Source organism: Drosophila montana, unplaced genomic scaffold (assembly GCF_035044405.1).
Source record: "Drosophila montana isolate Dmon_TW-CO22-7 unplaced genomic scaffold, ASM3504440v1 contig_3626_1, whole genome shotgun sequence".
NCBI lineage: Eukaryota > Metazoa > Arthropoda > Insecta > Diptera > Drosophilidae > Drosophila > Drosophila montana.
The window spans coordinates 329,326-341,347 of NW_026998511.1; the positions used below are offsets into that span (position 1 = coordinate 329,326).

Consider the following 12,022-nt stretch of genomic DNA (forward strand, 5'->3'; position numbering starts at 1 on the left):
TCCAAGAAAAATCGCGATGTCTCGATGTTTTTTTACACAAACGCCAACGCATAATTTAGTTTTAGTTTAGATTTTTTCGAATTATAATTTATTATACAATTTTATTTAAATTTCCTTAACCACTCAACGTTTGGCTACTGCTGGTGGTTGGCGCCGCGACGGCACTTGAATGAACAACACGCACTGCATCAGTTGTGCGTTGGTGTTGCTGTGAATTTGTGTGTGCAATTGGAAGTGGAATTGGGAAGTGGGCAAAAAAAATATGTCGAAAAATAAAATAAACACAACTGCGGCGACGGCAGCGAACGCTGAAACGAATCTAATTGAAGTGAAATCAAAGGTGAGCCAATAACCAAACAAGCAGGGTTCAAAATGCATCAGCATATCGGGATGAATTTGCTGCGATGTGGACAATATGAGGCAGTGGCTACGGCTGCGGCACCGCTGATTCATGCCTGCCCGAAATTGTACACATTGCTGTTGGTGTTCGTGTTGTTGTTGCTGCTGCTGCTGCTGCTGCTGCTGCTGTTGAATGTTGTTTGTGTGCAGCAACAGTTGGCGGCGTTGCCATATGTATGAGAATTTCGTCAAGTTCATTGAAATTAACCGTTGCCTTGTTATAGTTCGATGCCGAATTCCGACGCTGGAGCTTTAAACGTCACGAGCCCGAGCAGAGCTTCGATAAGTTCGCCACCCTCATCGAGCAGCTGCACAAGCTGGCCAACATACAGTTTCTAATACTCTACATTGATCCGCGCGACAACGACCTGTTGCCCATCAACAACGATGACAACTTTGGGCGTGCACTCAAAACGGCGCGGCCGCTGCTGCGCGTTATTGTCCAGCGCAAAGGTGGGCATCGTAAATATATATATCGATTATCTAGAGAGAGACAGAGATGACAGAGATTTTGTATGATTTGATATTGTAGACGATCTGAACGAGTATTCCGGCTTTGGCACGATGAAGCCGCGCAATCTAATTGGCAGCATACTTGGCCATACGCCGGTTAAGACCAAAGCCCCATCGATATCCATACCGCACGATTTCCGTCAAGTGTCGGCCATCATCGATGTGGACATCGTTCCGGAGACGCACCGGCGTGTCCGTCTGCTCAAGCACGGCAGCGACAAGCCGCTCGGCTTCTATATACGCGACGGCACCTCGGTCCGTGTAACAGCCAGCGGCCTGGAGAAACAGCCGGGCATATTCATATCACGCCTGGTGCCCGGCGGTCTGGCCGAGAGCACGGGCCTCCTGGCCGTCAACGACGAGGTTATCGAGGTCAATGGCATCGAGGTGGCCGGCAAGACCCTGGATCAGGTAGACTGTAACGCAGCTTGCAGCAACTCGACTATTTACTAATCCAAATATCTGCTGCAGGTCACCGATATGATGGTCGCCAATAGCTCAAATTTGATCATCACCGTCAAGCCGGCCAATCAGCGCACTCTGACGTCGACGCATCGCGGCTCCTTTTCGCGCAACAGCCAGCTGTCCAGTGGATCGCATCATACGAACCATACGAACACCTCCGATGAGCTCGAGCACGAGGATCAGGATGATATTGTTGACCTCACTGGCGTTACGCTCGACGAGAGCCCCACAAGCGGCAACGGCGGCGTCACAGTCACAACAACCACACACAGTCATCAGTTGTCCTCGTCGCCGTCGTCGACGCATCACAAACAGGCCGCCTCCAATGCGTCCACAATTCTGGCCAGCGATGTCAAGGATGGTGTCTTGCATTTGTAGAGCGCGCGCAAAAAAACAAAAGAGCAAAACAATAATACGAAAGGCAGCAGATCACACACACACACACAGACACACACACACACGCATACACATTAATTATATATAATATTGGGATTATATATGCAGTCCACATTGCAGCACATTCCACATTTAGAACGTTTCCAGTTGCCAGGCATATATTGTTTTCTTTTTTTTCACACACATTTTTCGTATTAATGTCCTTGTTATATTATCATATGCGCATATATTCCTTGATGTGTTACACTAGTTAGAGCGAGCAGGCATATAGAAGAGCGAGAGAGAGAGCGAGAGCGAGTTTGAATTGTTTAATTGCAATACGAGTACGCCCACAGCCACGCCCACGCTCTAGACATGCCTCGAACTAAAACATTGCATTCCATTTATGTACTTTGCGGCACTCACACACACACACACACACGCTCACACACACACACAGAGAGAGAACAATTAAACATTTGTATGTACTTACAACCTTAGCTAAAAATTTAAGCAAAAATGTTTGTTTGTTTGTTTGCGTCTAATTTGATTTTTTAAATATGTTTGTAACGTGTGCGAGCTTAAGAAAAGTGTTACTTAATATTCTTAATATATATTATATTTTATTTTATTTAATATTCTATTGTATTCTGCTTTTAAACTGTTTTTTTTTTTGTTTTTATTTACCATGTCATGTGTCCGGTTTTTTTTTTCTTTGGTATTTGTATTTTTTACGTGTAAAGTTAGAGAAATGAGAAGAAGAAAAGTAAAAAGAGAACACCAACAGCGCCTTTAAAAAGATAGAGATCAACAAAAATTAGCAACGCATAACGTTTTGTACGCCTATATACGATACACCTAGACTATACTATATACATATATATTTATATATTATAGATGTTTTTATACACGTTTCTATTATTGAAGTCGAATGTGAGCGAAAGACACGGATAAACAATTAAAACTGCAGACTTGAAGTTAACAAAACACACACACACATATGAAAGACATATTTTAGATATATATACACACACACACACCTACAAAAATCATATATAGTTAGTGTTAATCCGTTCACCGAATACCCTATACCCTATACCCTATACTCTAAATGGCAGCAGCTAAGAATTGTTAAATCAATATATATATATATATACGAGTACATGATATTAACTAATACAAATCGAACAACTATAGCTATACACACACACACAGACACACACATGCTTTAAAAGACAACAACAACAACAACATCTAAGAGCAAGTAATATTATTGTGCATGTATGTATTTTGAATAAATCCTTAGTGAACTTCTTAGTGCACTGAAAACTTATCAATGCCCGACTTTTATTCTATATTGCTGCCTGATCCTGAAACTAACTAAACTCAAAAGTTTCAGATAATGTCGATTAATCGAAATATAAATAGATATAAGAAACATTGCTTGAAACATTAAAATACATTTCTATTGTTTTGCCATTAAATTGAAACAATTGCCATTAAATTATATAGAAAATATCGGGAAATGTTTAATAATATGAACTCCATAGTTTACAATTAAAGGCGACCGTTAAATTTCTAGTTTTTTATTTTGCGAATTATGGACAAAAATGAACGAACGTTGGCTTTTTTTTTTTTTTTTCTTTTTAGCTATTTCTTATAGCGTATATGGAATACATGGAATATTTATAATATTTATATTTATATATATGTATATATATATAGATGTGTGTGTGTGTTGAACCTAAAGCTAGTTGAATTTGTTTAAATATAGAATTACGTTTTGTTTTGGCCATCTTCGAAAATGTTGCAGTTGCATTCTTTTTACAGCGAATGAGGAATTATACATTTAGATACGCAGAGGGGACACACACAGATAGGGGGCGATAGAGGGGGCAGGTTGGAGGAACACAAATAGATGGACAGTCAGATAGAGAGAGAGAGAGAGAGAGAAAGATAGACAAATGCACGCTTACAAAACTAGTTGTTAATATAGTTAACGTTTATGATTTAATTGGCAGCCAGAGAGGCTCAGTCGCTGGCCGCATCACTGGCAGCTGCCACATTGGCGGCATTATTCTCGAAACATTGCCAAATGGTGCGTGCCGCTGGCCGATCCTCACTGTGGGCATTCGTGCACAAATAGAACAGCTCGACAACACAATTGTAGTCGTCGCTCAGCTGAAAGGCAACCGGCAAAGGCGGTCGTGTACCGTACGCCTGTTCCACATGTGTTAGCGAAAAATCGGAAATGTCATTCTCTTTGGTATCATCGTCATCGGTGTAAACGGCAGCATTGTCAGCGCACTCGTCTGGTTGTTGCACGTGTGCGCTGCTCGTGTGCCCCTCGTCCGTGTAGTTAAGCTGCTTGCGCTGCGGCAGCTCCTGTGAGCTGTCCAAGTCAATGATTGAGCTGCTGTTGAAGGCCGCGTCCAGTTCGAGTGTGTGTGGCGGCACCAGCGCCAGCGTCTCGTATATGATAAGGCCGAAACTGAAGATGTCAGCTTTGCTGTCAATGATCTCCACCTCGTCCATGATCTCTGGCGGCGACCACAGTTGCGTGCCTGTCAAAAAACAAAAAAAATCGTGTTATCTAGCCAGACATCGAGGATAAAGCGTTTAGATTCGTGCCACTTACCCACATATTGTAGATGCGGATTTTTGTGAAAGTTTATCTCGCCGTTCTCATCGAGGGGCAGCGAGACGCCAAAGTCGCAGAGCTTGCATATTTCGAACTCGCCCTTGACCAGAACGTTGAAGGACTTCAGATCGCCGTGCAGCAGACGCGCCTCGGTGTGCAAAAAGTCCAGAGCATGGGCAATATCCATAATCATTTTGAATGTATGTTTGGCGGGCAGCGGTCCAAGATCCTCATCGTGACGCTCCTCCAATATGGAGCCCAGCGAGGTGCTGCACATTTCCAATGCCAATGCATCCACGCCCTCCGATGATTTGATTACGCCCCGAAAGCCAACAATGTTTGGATGATTCAACTTGCTGTGGAGCAGACGACACATGATATATATATATATATATATATATATATATATATAAAACAACCCTGTTGGAAATTTGGTGCTCAATGACATTGAAAACTAAGCATACATGTCGATCTCAGTGACATGTCAGCGATTGTGTCTTGCGAGTATTCGTTTTGTATCATAACAAAATCATCTGACATCTATCTGTGTAAAAACAAATGTCGTCGAAGGCAGTTTAATGTCAATGCTTATTTATATCATATTATCAACGTACAAGACGATCTCAGTGACATGTCATCGAGCTCGTCTTGTACCACATGTACAAAACAAACAGAGATTGCCAGGACATCGACACACCTCTACACGACACGATCGACATTTGTATATTAATTAAGATCCCATCGAGCTGAAGGCTACCATGCCTAAGCAGGATTTCTTTCATCGGCAAATTTCCAACTGGGTAAAACGAGCACAATTATGTACACCAAATGCACGCACACATGTGCGACGCAGCAGCCTCACGCATATGCACACGCATGCATTCGCACATACACACACGCACGCACGCACACACACACACACACACACACTCAGCCACCGGCTCGCCCACGTGTGTATACACCGCGTGTGCGTATGCGTGTGTGTGCGTGCATACGGTGGTATACACCATTAGTTGGAAAATACATATGCATATGCAATCAGGCCAACGAAAAACGGCGTACGGTGAAGGACTCACCGCAAAATGGCTGCTTCGTGTATGATACGGTCATTGTATACCGGATCCTTTTTGGCCCTGGTCCGTTGTGTGATGCGCTTAACCGCCCACGGTGAACGTATGCGTCCCAGCTTTGGTGACCTATCCAGGCGATAGACACTGACACCGGTGCCATGTCCAAGTGTTTTCAGCATCGGTGATGGTGGTATTCGAATAGGTGTGCTATTGTTCTGCACATTCTCCATGTGCAGGTTGCGCAGTTTGCGACGCGGCGTGTCCATATTGCTTTGGATACTCGTGTGATTGGCTCCGGGATTGTCAGAAATGGTCGAAATAGAAAACAACTTGATATCTAATGTGACGCGCACAAAAATGCCGTTTAATTGAAAAGTAGGGATGGCTAGGAATTGCTATCGATTAGCAACGTTAATATCATCGATAAATACGATTAATACGTATGGCTGGCAGCCGCGATTCTGTAAGCGGTTTTTTCTTTTTAAATAATATATTTTTAGTTTTGCATATATTTATGTTATCATACATATGTTTTTTTTCCAAAAGCATCGAGCTAGTAGAAATATTGCAGGCAGGCTTGCTTATTGGTACGTGCACACAGCATTGAGTACTTTATTGTAACATTTTGCACAGCGATACTTTTGGGTATCGATTTTTCATTTACTCAACTGTTACAATTATCGAATAACGGTTGGACTGTTTAAACGATCGTAGATTTAATGCAAAAATTAATTAACAATTTGTACACATTTAATTAGATACGCACATCACTGAGCTTAACTTCCGATTAGAATCGATATTTGTGGCAAGTGTCTATCGAGTGTACTCGATTTGTTGGTGACAACTGTAGCTTTCACATTCCAGCCGTTTATTATTAATTCCATTTAATTGAGTGCGCTCCGCTTTGCTTGGGTAATGTGTTTTTTGCGTTTTCTAATGCAGACGCGTTCCACGCTCAGCCGTGTAAGTAAAGAAAATGCAGCACCAATATAATTTCCACTCCACTCAACTCCTACGCTTGTCAATTACAGTATCTACCCGAGAAAACGGCTGGTGGCAGCGCCAGCCCGAGCCCGAGCTCGGGCACGAGTGCGGCTCGGCAATTGGAGACGGGCGGTGGCAGCGCACGCAAACTGCATCTGGTAATGGGCAATGAGTCGTGTGATCTGGACTCGGCGGTGTCGGCCCTAACACTGGCCTTCATCTATGCCCAGCGGGAGCAGGGGCACGATTATGTGCCGGTGCTGAATATACCGCGGCTCGATTATCCGCTCAAAACGGAGGTGGGTTACATGCTCAACAGGTGTGAAATCAATGAGCAAATGTTGCTCTTTCGCGACGATCTGCCCCAGCAATTGACTGGCGATATCAATGTCATTCTTGTCGATCATCATGTCAGCAATTTGGCCTTGGTTAAGCATGTTGTCGAAATACTCGATCACCGACCGATGGAGCAAAGTCCGACAATGCAGCTGCTGCCGGAGCACTGTGTGCGCCACATTGAGCCCGAGTTGGGCTCCTGCGCAACGCTCATCGGCGAACAATATTTGGCCCAGAAGCAGCCGCGCTCCAGCCGAGTCACCCAGCTGCTGCATGCCACCATATTGCTGGATACGATTAATTTTGCGCCGTCGGCCAAACGCTTTTGTGCACGCGATCTGGCCATGGTCGAGCAGCTGGAGCTAATGATGCTCGAGCCAGAAGGCAAACAATTTGATGACAATGAGAATAAGCGAAGTCGTCGCAAGCTCTTCGATGAGCTGGTCGGCGCGCGTGCTGACATTAGCAAACTGACCCTGGCCGAGGTGCTGCGCAAGGATATGAAAAAGCTGCAGACCGAACACCATACGGTGCCCATGGCCGGTCTGCCCATGTTGGTGCGCGATTTCATCGAGCTAAGCGAGGCGGAGCATTCGATACGCCAATTTGCCATCGGCAGCAATCTGGCCGTCATACTGGGCATGTTTGTGCCGCCCCAGGGCGGAGCGGTGGTGCGCGACGTGGCGCTCATCTCGCTAACCGGCCAGACACAGCTGGTGGAGCGTGTACGCAAGGCGCTTGTCGAATCCCAAACGCCGCCGCTCAATCTGCAGCCGCACGCGGTCGATACGCACTTTATGGGCGGCTGCTATTTGCGACAGCACAACATTCAGGCGACGCGCAAGCATATCCTGCCCGTGATCAGGCGCGCCCTGCTGGACATGGAGGCGTCACAGCGCTGTGACTGCGACGATGTCTACTTTTTCAAGGAGAAGCCCAAGCTGGGCCTGTCCTAGACACACAGCTTCTTATTGTATTAGTTGGCAATCCGATTTGAATCTAAGCCAAAAACTTTAGCATCAATATCCGCCACACAGCTGTTATATTTGTTGTTGTTTTTCTTTTAGTTAAATTGTCTTAAATTAAGTACGAATATGCTCTTGCTAAGCAACGCCAGCTGCGAGCTGTTGCGATTTCCAATCTAATCTTAAACCATAATCTCAAAAACGAGCCAATCTATATGCAAATCGAATTTATGTACACATACAGACAGCCAGCTGTCGCTACTATCAAATATGGCATCATATATGGCAGCTATATGCACGATATAGCCGGCTGATCTGTATTGGGAGAGGTTAAACCTATAAAATAGCCCGATCTCCCTTAGATTTCGTTCGATTGTTCCTATCACACGTACATATATATTAATATTGCAGCTGTTTTGAACAGTGAAATTTAATTGGAATCTAAATGTTTTATCCGTAAACGAAATACGAAATACTATTTGCACCATATGATATATGATATATATAGCGAATCGATCTAAATGTAAATCAAATCTAATACTTATTCAAATCAAATTTACATATATATACATATATATACGAAACTTAAGCAAAGAAATTGGCTTTATCGATTTTTCTTTTACTTCTATTTCTGGCCAATATTTCAATATTGCGGCCCTTAGCTTTGAGCCAAATTAAACTATTTATATATATATATATGTGTATATGCCAAAAAATTGCTTGTGAAAAGTTGATCTGGAGGCGCTTCGATTTAGTGCCAAGGCGAAGAAGATATCCATTTAAAATGTAACGTTGGTTTTATTCCGCAAATATATATATATATACACAATATATAGAAATTATGTACATGTAAATACATAAATGAAAATGAAATAAAAACGTGAAAAAAACTAGACTTTCTATAACTGTGGCTCCGGCTCCGGCAGCGGCTCCGGCTGCTCGCCGTCGCCCATCTCATCGTCGGCACAGTCGAGCGTCATATCCTCGAGCATCTCGGCGAGCGTTATCTGGGGCACATCCCCGGCGGCGCTCGTCTCCACCTCGATGGGCAGCGACTTTTTGGTATCACGATAAATGTTAATATGTCCGCGTATATCGGGATTCTCCTCGATATCATCGAGAAACTCATGATAGTCGTATTTGCTGCGCTCATCGGTCTTCTCGTCCGCCAGATGCTTGATCTTCCACAGGCGCTGGCTGAGTCGCGTCTGTCGATCGTAATGTTTGCGCACCAGTATCACGTCCGGTATCTGGTCCGTTGGCAATTTATCAAATTCGGGATCATTGATGTTCGCCTCGCCGGTATTGTAGCCCATGACAGAGTCGCCCACCTTCAGCAGATGACCGAGATGGGAGCGTGTGTGTATGGGATTATCGTTGATGCCCAGCTCGGAGGTGCGCACCACCCAAACATCGCAGAGTGCATGCTTATTGGATAACATGCCCTGGCCGGGATAACTTTTGCGATCCTTTTCGTGTATAACATCAATGTCCATGACCACATACTCGATCAGCTGCTTGGGATTACAGACGGCCTCGAAGGGTGCCCGAAAATATACCTGTGTTGTGACTTCGGCTATTTGTCCCGTCAATGGATCGATCAGATGTATGTTGCTCGAGACGCGATTCACCAGACAAACGGGCGAAATGTTGCCCAGCTGCTGGCGCAGCTTCTTCGAGATGCAGACGGCGCTGTCTTTCGATATGGGCGCTATTTCCACAGACCAATTGTACTTGTAATTGTAGTTGTTGCTGTGTATATCGTGCGAGATGAGGCGCTTCGAGGTTGTCACCTTCGACGGGACCATGGTTTGCAGAAAATCAACCATGCGACGGGCATGATTCTCGCTAACATAGTAAAAATCTAGACCGCCATGCTCCGGCTTAATGCCCAGCGTATTCTCGTGCGCCTTGTATTTGAGTATCAGCTGCTCCAGATAGTAGAAGGTCTTTTTGTTTTCGGCACGCTGACGCACCTGGACCAGGCAGCGCCAGAAATCCTTTGCCTCGGTCCTATGGCAATCGGTGCACATTTGATTCTGTACGGTGAACTCAACAATGAAGACCTGTTGGAGCACAGTGCCGCCGGAAATTTCGCCATGCACGGTCAGCTTGACTTTGATGCGTTTCGAGTGCTGTTCCGTCCAGATGAAGCCCGCATCGATCAGTTTCACTTCCTTGAGTCCCTTTAACTTCTTCAGGCAAACTGCGAGCAGTTCACGAGACTCAAGGGATGCCTGCACCCATTCGTTGGGCGGCTGCAGATACCGTTCGCAGTTGCGACAAAAATGCAGCACCGCCTGCTTTGGTATATTCTCCGTAATGTCCACATGATTCCGCAAACATGTCACACACATATTGGCAGGATTTGGTTGTATTGCGACGCCACATTCGCAGCAAAGTATCATCGCGGAATTTGCACTGCTGCTGCTGCTGCTGCTGTCAGCGCCCAGCTGGCTGATGCTGGTGTAGTTGACGTGCTCCATGGGTTTGTCGCACAACGCTTTTCGATGCGAAATTCTTTTGGGCCAACGTCAAATTCCAATAGAAAAAAAACAACAAAACACGTGCAAACGAACGAAATTCAATGGTGTGTCAACAGTGTTGCTGCAAGTGTAGATCGACAAAATACCAACAATTTGTCTCAAATACCACAAAAATACTGTCGTCTCCTGAAATAGCAGAAAAAAAATCACAAATTTTGTAGAAATTCAAAAACCAAAAAATTTGTCAAAACTTATTTGGGCTCTAAACGTTTGGCTAGCGATGACTTGTTCTTCATATTTCTATTTTTTGTATCTAATATATTAACTTGATATACGCATTACACCGTCTCAACGAGTTGCTAAAAAAATTTATTTTAAAAAATAAAAGGGCGTTATACAAAAGTATATGCCAGCTTATAAATTATACGCTTCATAACTACCAACAGTCAATCACAATCCATTTCATAATTGGTATTTATTTTTTAATATTTATCCCCCTGTTGTTCGTTAATTGTTAAAAAAAAAAAATTGTTTCTTAGATTTAAAATTAAGGTTTTGAGTTTTGGAATATTGTTTCCAAATGTGGCAGCCATAGCTTTGCCTAGAGACCGATGTCTTGAAAAATTCATCGATATTTACTGATATATATCGTATTTTAACTTTGTTCAATCCCATCCACTAGAATTAACCGACTAAGCCGTGAGAATGCTTGGGAAACAAAAGTAAACGATTATAAAAATATCGATATACGTCATACCGAAACTTTATTTTAGGAAATCAATGTCATATCTTATTAAGTAAACGAACAAACTTAAACAAAACGCATCAAATGGAAGTCGACGAAGAAGAGTTCGAGGTTCCCTCCAGCAGCAGCAAAGGCGAAAAGAAGCGTTTCGAGGTTAAAAAGGTAATTTAAAATTAGAATATCGCAACAATAAAAAAAAAAAACAAAATGGCGAATTCGCAAGTCATGTCGGCGTGTTAATAATTTTCTTTTCTGCTATCTCACACTCTTCCTGGTACAGTGGAATGCCGTGGCACTCTGGGCGTGGGGTAAGTAGACATGCAAAAATTACAATACATAAAACTAACCTAACTGATCAATCTTTGTGGCAGATATCGTTGTGGACAACTGCGCCATTTGCCGGAATCATATAATGGATTTATGCATCGAGTGCCAGGCAAATCAGGCATCCGCAACCAGCGAGGAGTGCACTGTGGCCTGGGGCGTCTGCAATCATGCCTTTCATTTCCATTGCATTTCACGTTGGCTGAAGACGCGTCAGGTTTGCCCGCTGGACAACCGCGAATGGGACTTCCAAAAGTACGGACACTAATAACGGCAGCACAACCAACCACAATGTCCACCACAACGACAACAAGAACAGTACACACACACACATAGACACAAAGGACAATGATGCTGTCGTCAATACATCAATCAGAACCAGCTTACTGAACATTCATATTGCCGGGTAGTATGTGTATCCAGACACTCGATGCACATACACCTTCGTACCGCACACAAGCACATTAATCTTTATATTATGTGATTGATTAGGTTAAACTACACGAGTTTATGTTAAGCTCGAGGCTCGTCATCAATAAAATCGCGTGTTTTACACAAAATAAGAGTTTACGCTTATTGTATTTTTTTTTTTTTTTTTTCATCGAAGGGTGCATCACGTTTTTATAATTAAATTTAAATTAACGTCTTGCGCGCGAAAAAAATGTAACTGCCTGCGGTCGCGAGTCGATACCCTGTTCCCGAGGTGGAAAGGGCTATAT

At 43.7% G+C, this 12,022-nt stretch overlaps 5 protein-coding genes across 5 annotated transcripts; 3 read left to right on the plus strand and 2 right to left on the minus strand.

The window, feature by feature from the left end:
• Positions 1–2: 2 nt before the first annotated feature.
• Positions 3–3,085, plus strand: par-6 (partitioning defective protein 6). The gene is made up of 4 exons (XM_064692622.1): positions 3–340; positions 624–852; positions 932–1,323; positions 1,384–3,085. The coding sequence occupies exons 1-4, from the start codon at positions 263–265 to the stop codon at positions 1,753–1,755; spliced, it is 1,071 nt and encodes a 356-aa protein (XP_064548692.1). The 5' UTR covers positions 3–262; the 3' UTR covers positions 1,756–3,085.
• A 166-nt stretch (positions 3,086–3,251) lies between these two features.
• LOC135435524 (lymphokine-activated killer T-cell-originated protein kinase) lies at positions 3,252–5,834 on the minus strand. The gene is made up of 3 exons (XM_064692620.1): positions 5,470–5,834; positions 4,391–4,749; positions 3,252–4,316 (listed from the first exon to the last, which is right to left on the minus strand). The coding sequence occupies exons 1-3, from the start codon at positions 5,727–5,729 to the stop codon at positions 3,784–3,786; spliced, it is 1,152 nt and encodes a 383-aa protein (XP_064548690.1). The 5' UTR covers positions 5,730–5,834; the 3' UTR covers positions 3,252–3,783.
• Positions 5,835–6,268: 434 nt separating this feature from the next.
• pn (prune) lies at positions 6,269–8,641 on the plus strand. The gene is made up of 2 exons (XM_064692619.1): positions 6,269–6,426; positions 6,495–8,641. Exons 1-2 carry the CDS (start codon positions 6,379–6,381, stop codon positions 7,737–7,739), a joined length of 1,293 nt encoding a protein of 430 aa, XP_064548689.1. The 5' UTR covers positions 6,269–6,378; the 3' UTR covers positions 7,740–8,641.
• Positions 8,527–10,433, minus strand: Nmd3 (60S ribosomal export protein NMD3). Its single transcript, XM_064692611.1, has one exon. The coding sequence runs from the start codon at positions 10,232–10,234 to the stop codon at positions 8,648–8,650; it is 1,587 nt and encodes a 528-aa protein (XP_064548681.1). The 5' UTR covers positions 10,235–10,433; the 3' UTR covers positions 8,527–8,647.
• A 536-nt stretch (positions 10,434–10,969) lies between these two features.
• Positions 10,970–11,866, plus strand: Roc1a (Regulator of cullins 1a). The gene is made up of 3 exons (XM_064692628.1): positions 10,970–11,141; positions 11,260–11,287; positions 11,351–11,866. The coding sequence occupies exons 1-3, from the start codon at positions 11,064–11,066 to the stop codon at positions 11,569–11,571; spliced, it is 327 nt and encodes a 108-aa protein (XP_064548698.1). The 5' UTR covers positions 10,970–11,063; the 3' UTR covers positions 11,572–11,866.
• The last annotated feature ends 156 nt before the right edge of the window (positions 11,867–12,022 follow it).

Bases quoted from the DNA above. Each gene is read 5' to 3' on its own strand.
- LOC135435524 (XM_064692620.1), bottom strand. From the start codon at position 5,729: ATGGACACGCCGCGTCGCAAACTGCGCAACCTGCACATGGAGAATGTG. The intron at 4,750-5,469 runs GTGAGTCCTTCA...TCTGCTCCACAG, and splicing joins CACGAAGCAGCCATTTTGCG to CAAGTTGAATCATCCAAACA. The intron at 4,317-4,390 runs GTAAGTGGCACG...GTTTTTTGACAG, and splicing joins TCCGCATCTACAATATGTGG to GCACGCAACTGTGGTCGCCG.
- Roc1a (XM_064692628.1), top strand. From the start codon at position 11,064: ATGGAAGTCGACGAAGAAGAGTTCGAGGTTCCCTCCAGCAGCAGCAAA. The intron at 11,142-11,259 runs GTAATTTAAAAT...TTCCTGGTACAG, and splicing joins AGCGTTTCGAGGTTAAAAAG to TGGAATGCCGTGGCACTCTG. The intron at 11,288-11,350 runs GTAAGTAGACAT...TCTTTGTGGCAG, and splicing joins CGTGGCACTCTGGGCGTGGG to ATATCGTTGTGGACAACTGC.
- par-6 (XM_064692622.1), top strand. From the start codon at position 263: ATGTCGAAAAATAAAATAAACACAACTGCGGCGACGGCAGCGAACGCT. The intron at 341-623 runs GTGAGCCAATAA...GCCTTGTTATAG, and splicing joins TAATTGAAGTGAAATCAAAG to TTCGATGCCGAATTCCGACG. The intron at 1,324-1,383 runs GTAGACTGTAAC...TATCTGCTGCAG, and splicing joins CCGGCAAGACCCTGGATCAG to GTCACCGATATGATGGTCGC.
- Nmd3 (XM_064692611.1), bottom strand. From the start codon at position 10,234: ATGGAGCACGTCAACTACACCAGCATCAGCCAGCTGGGCGCTGACAGC.
- pn (XM_064692619.1), top strand. From the start codon at position 6,379: ATGTGTTTTTTGCGTTTTCTAATGCAGACGCGTTCCACGCTCAGCCGT. The intron at 6,427-6,494 runs GTAAGTAAAGAA...TGTCAATTACAG, and splicing joins CGCGTTCCACGCTCAGCCGT to TATCTACCCGAGAAAACGGC.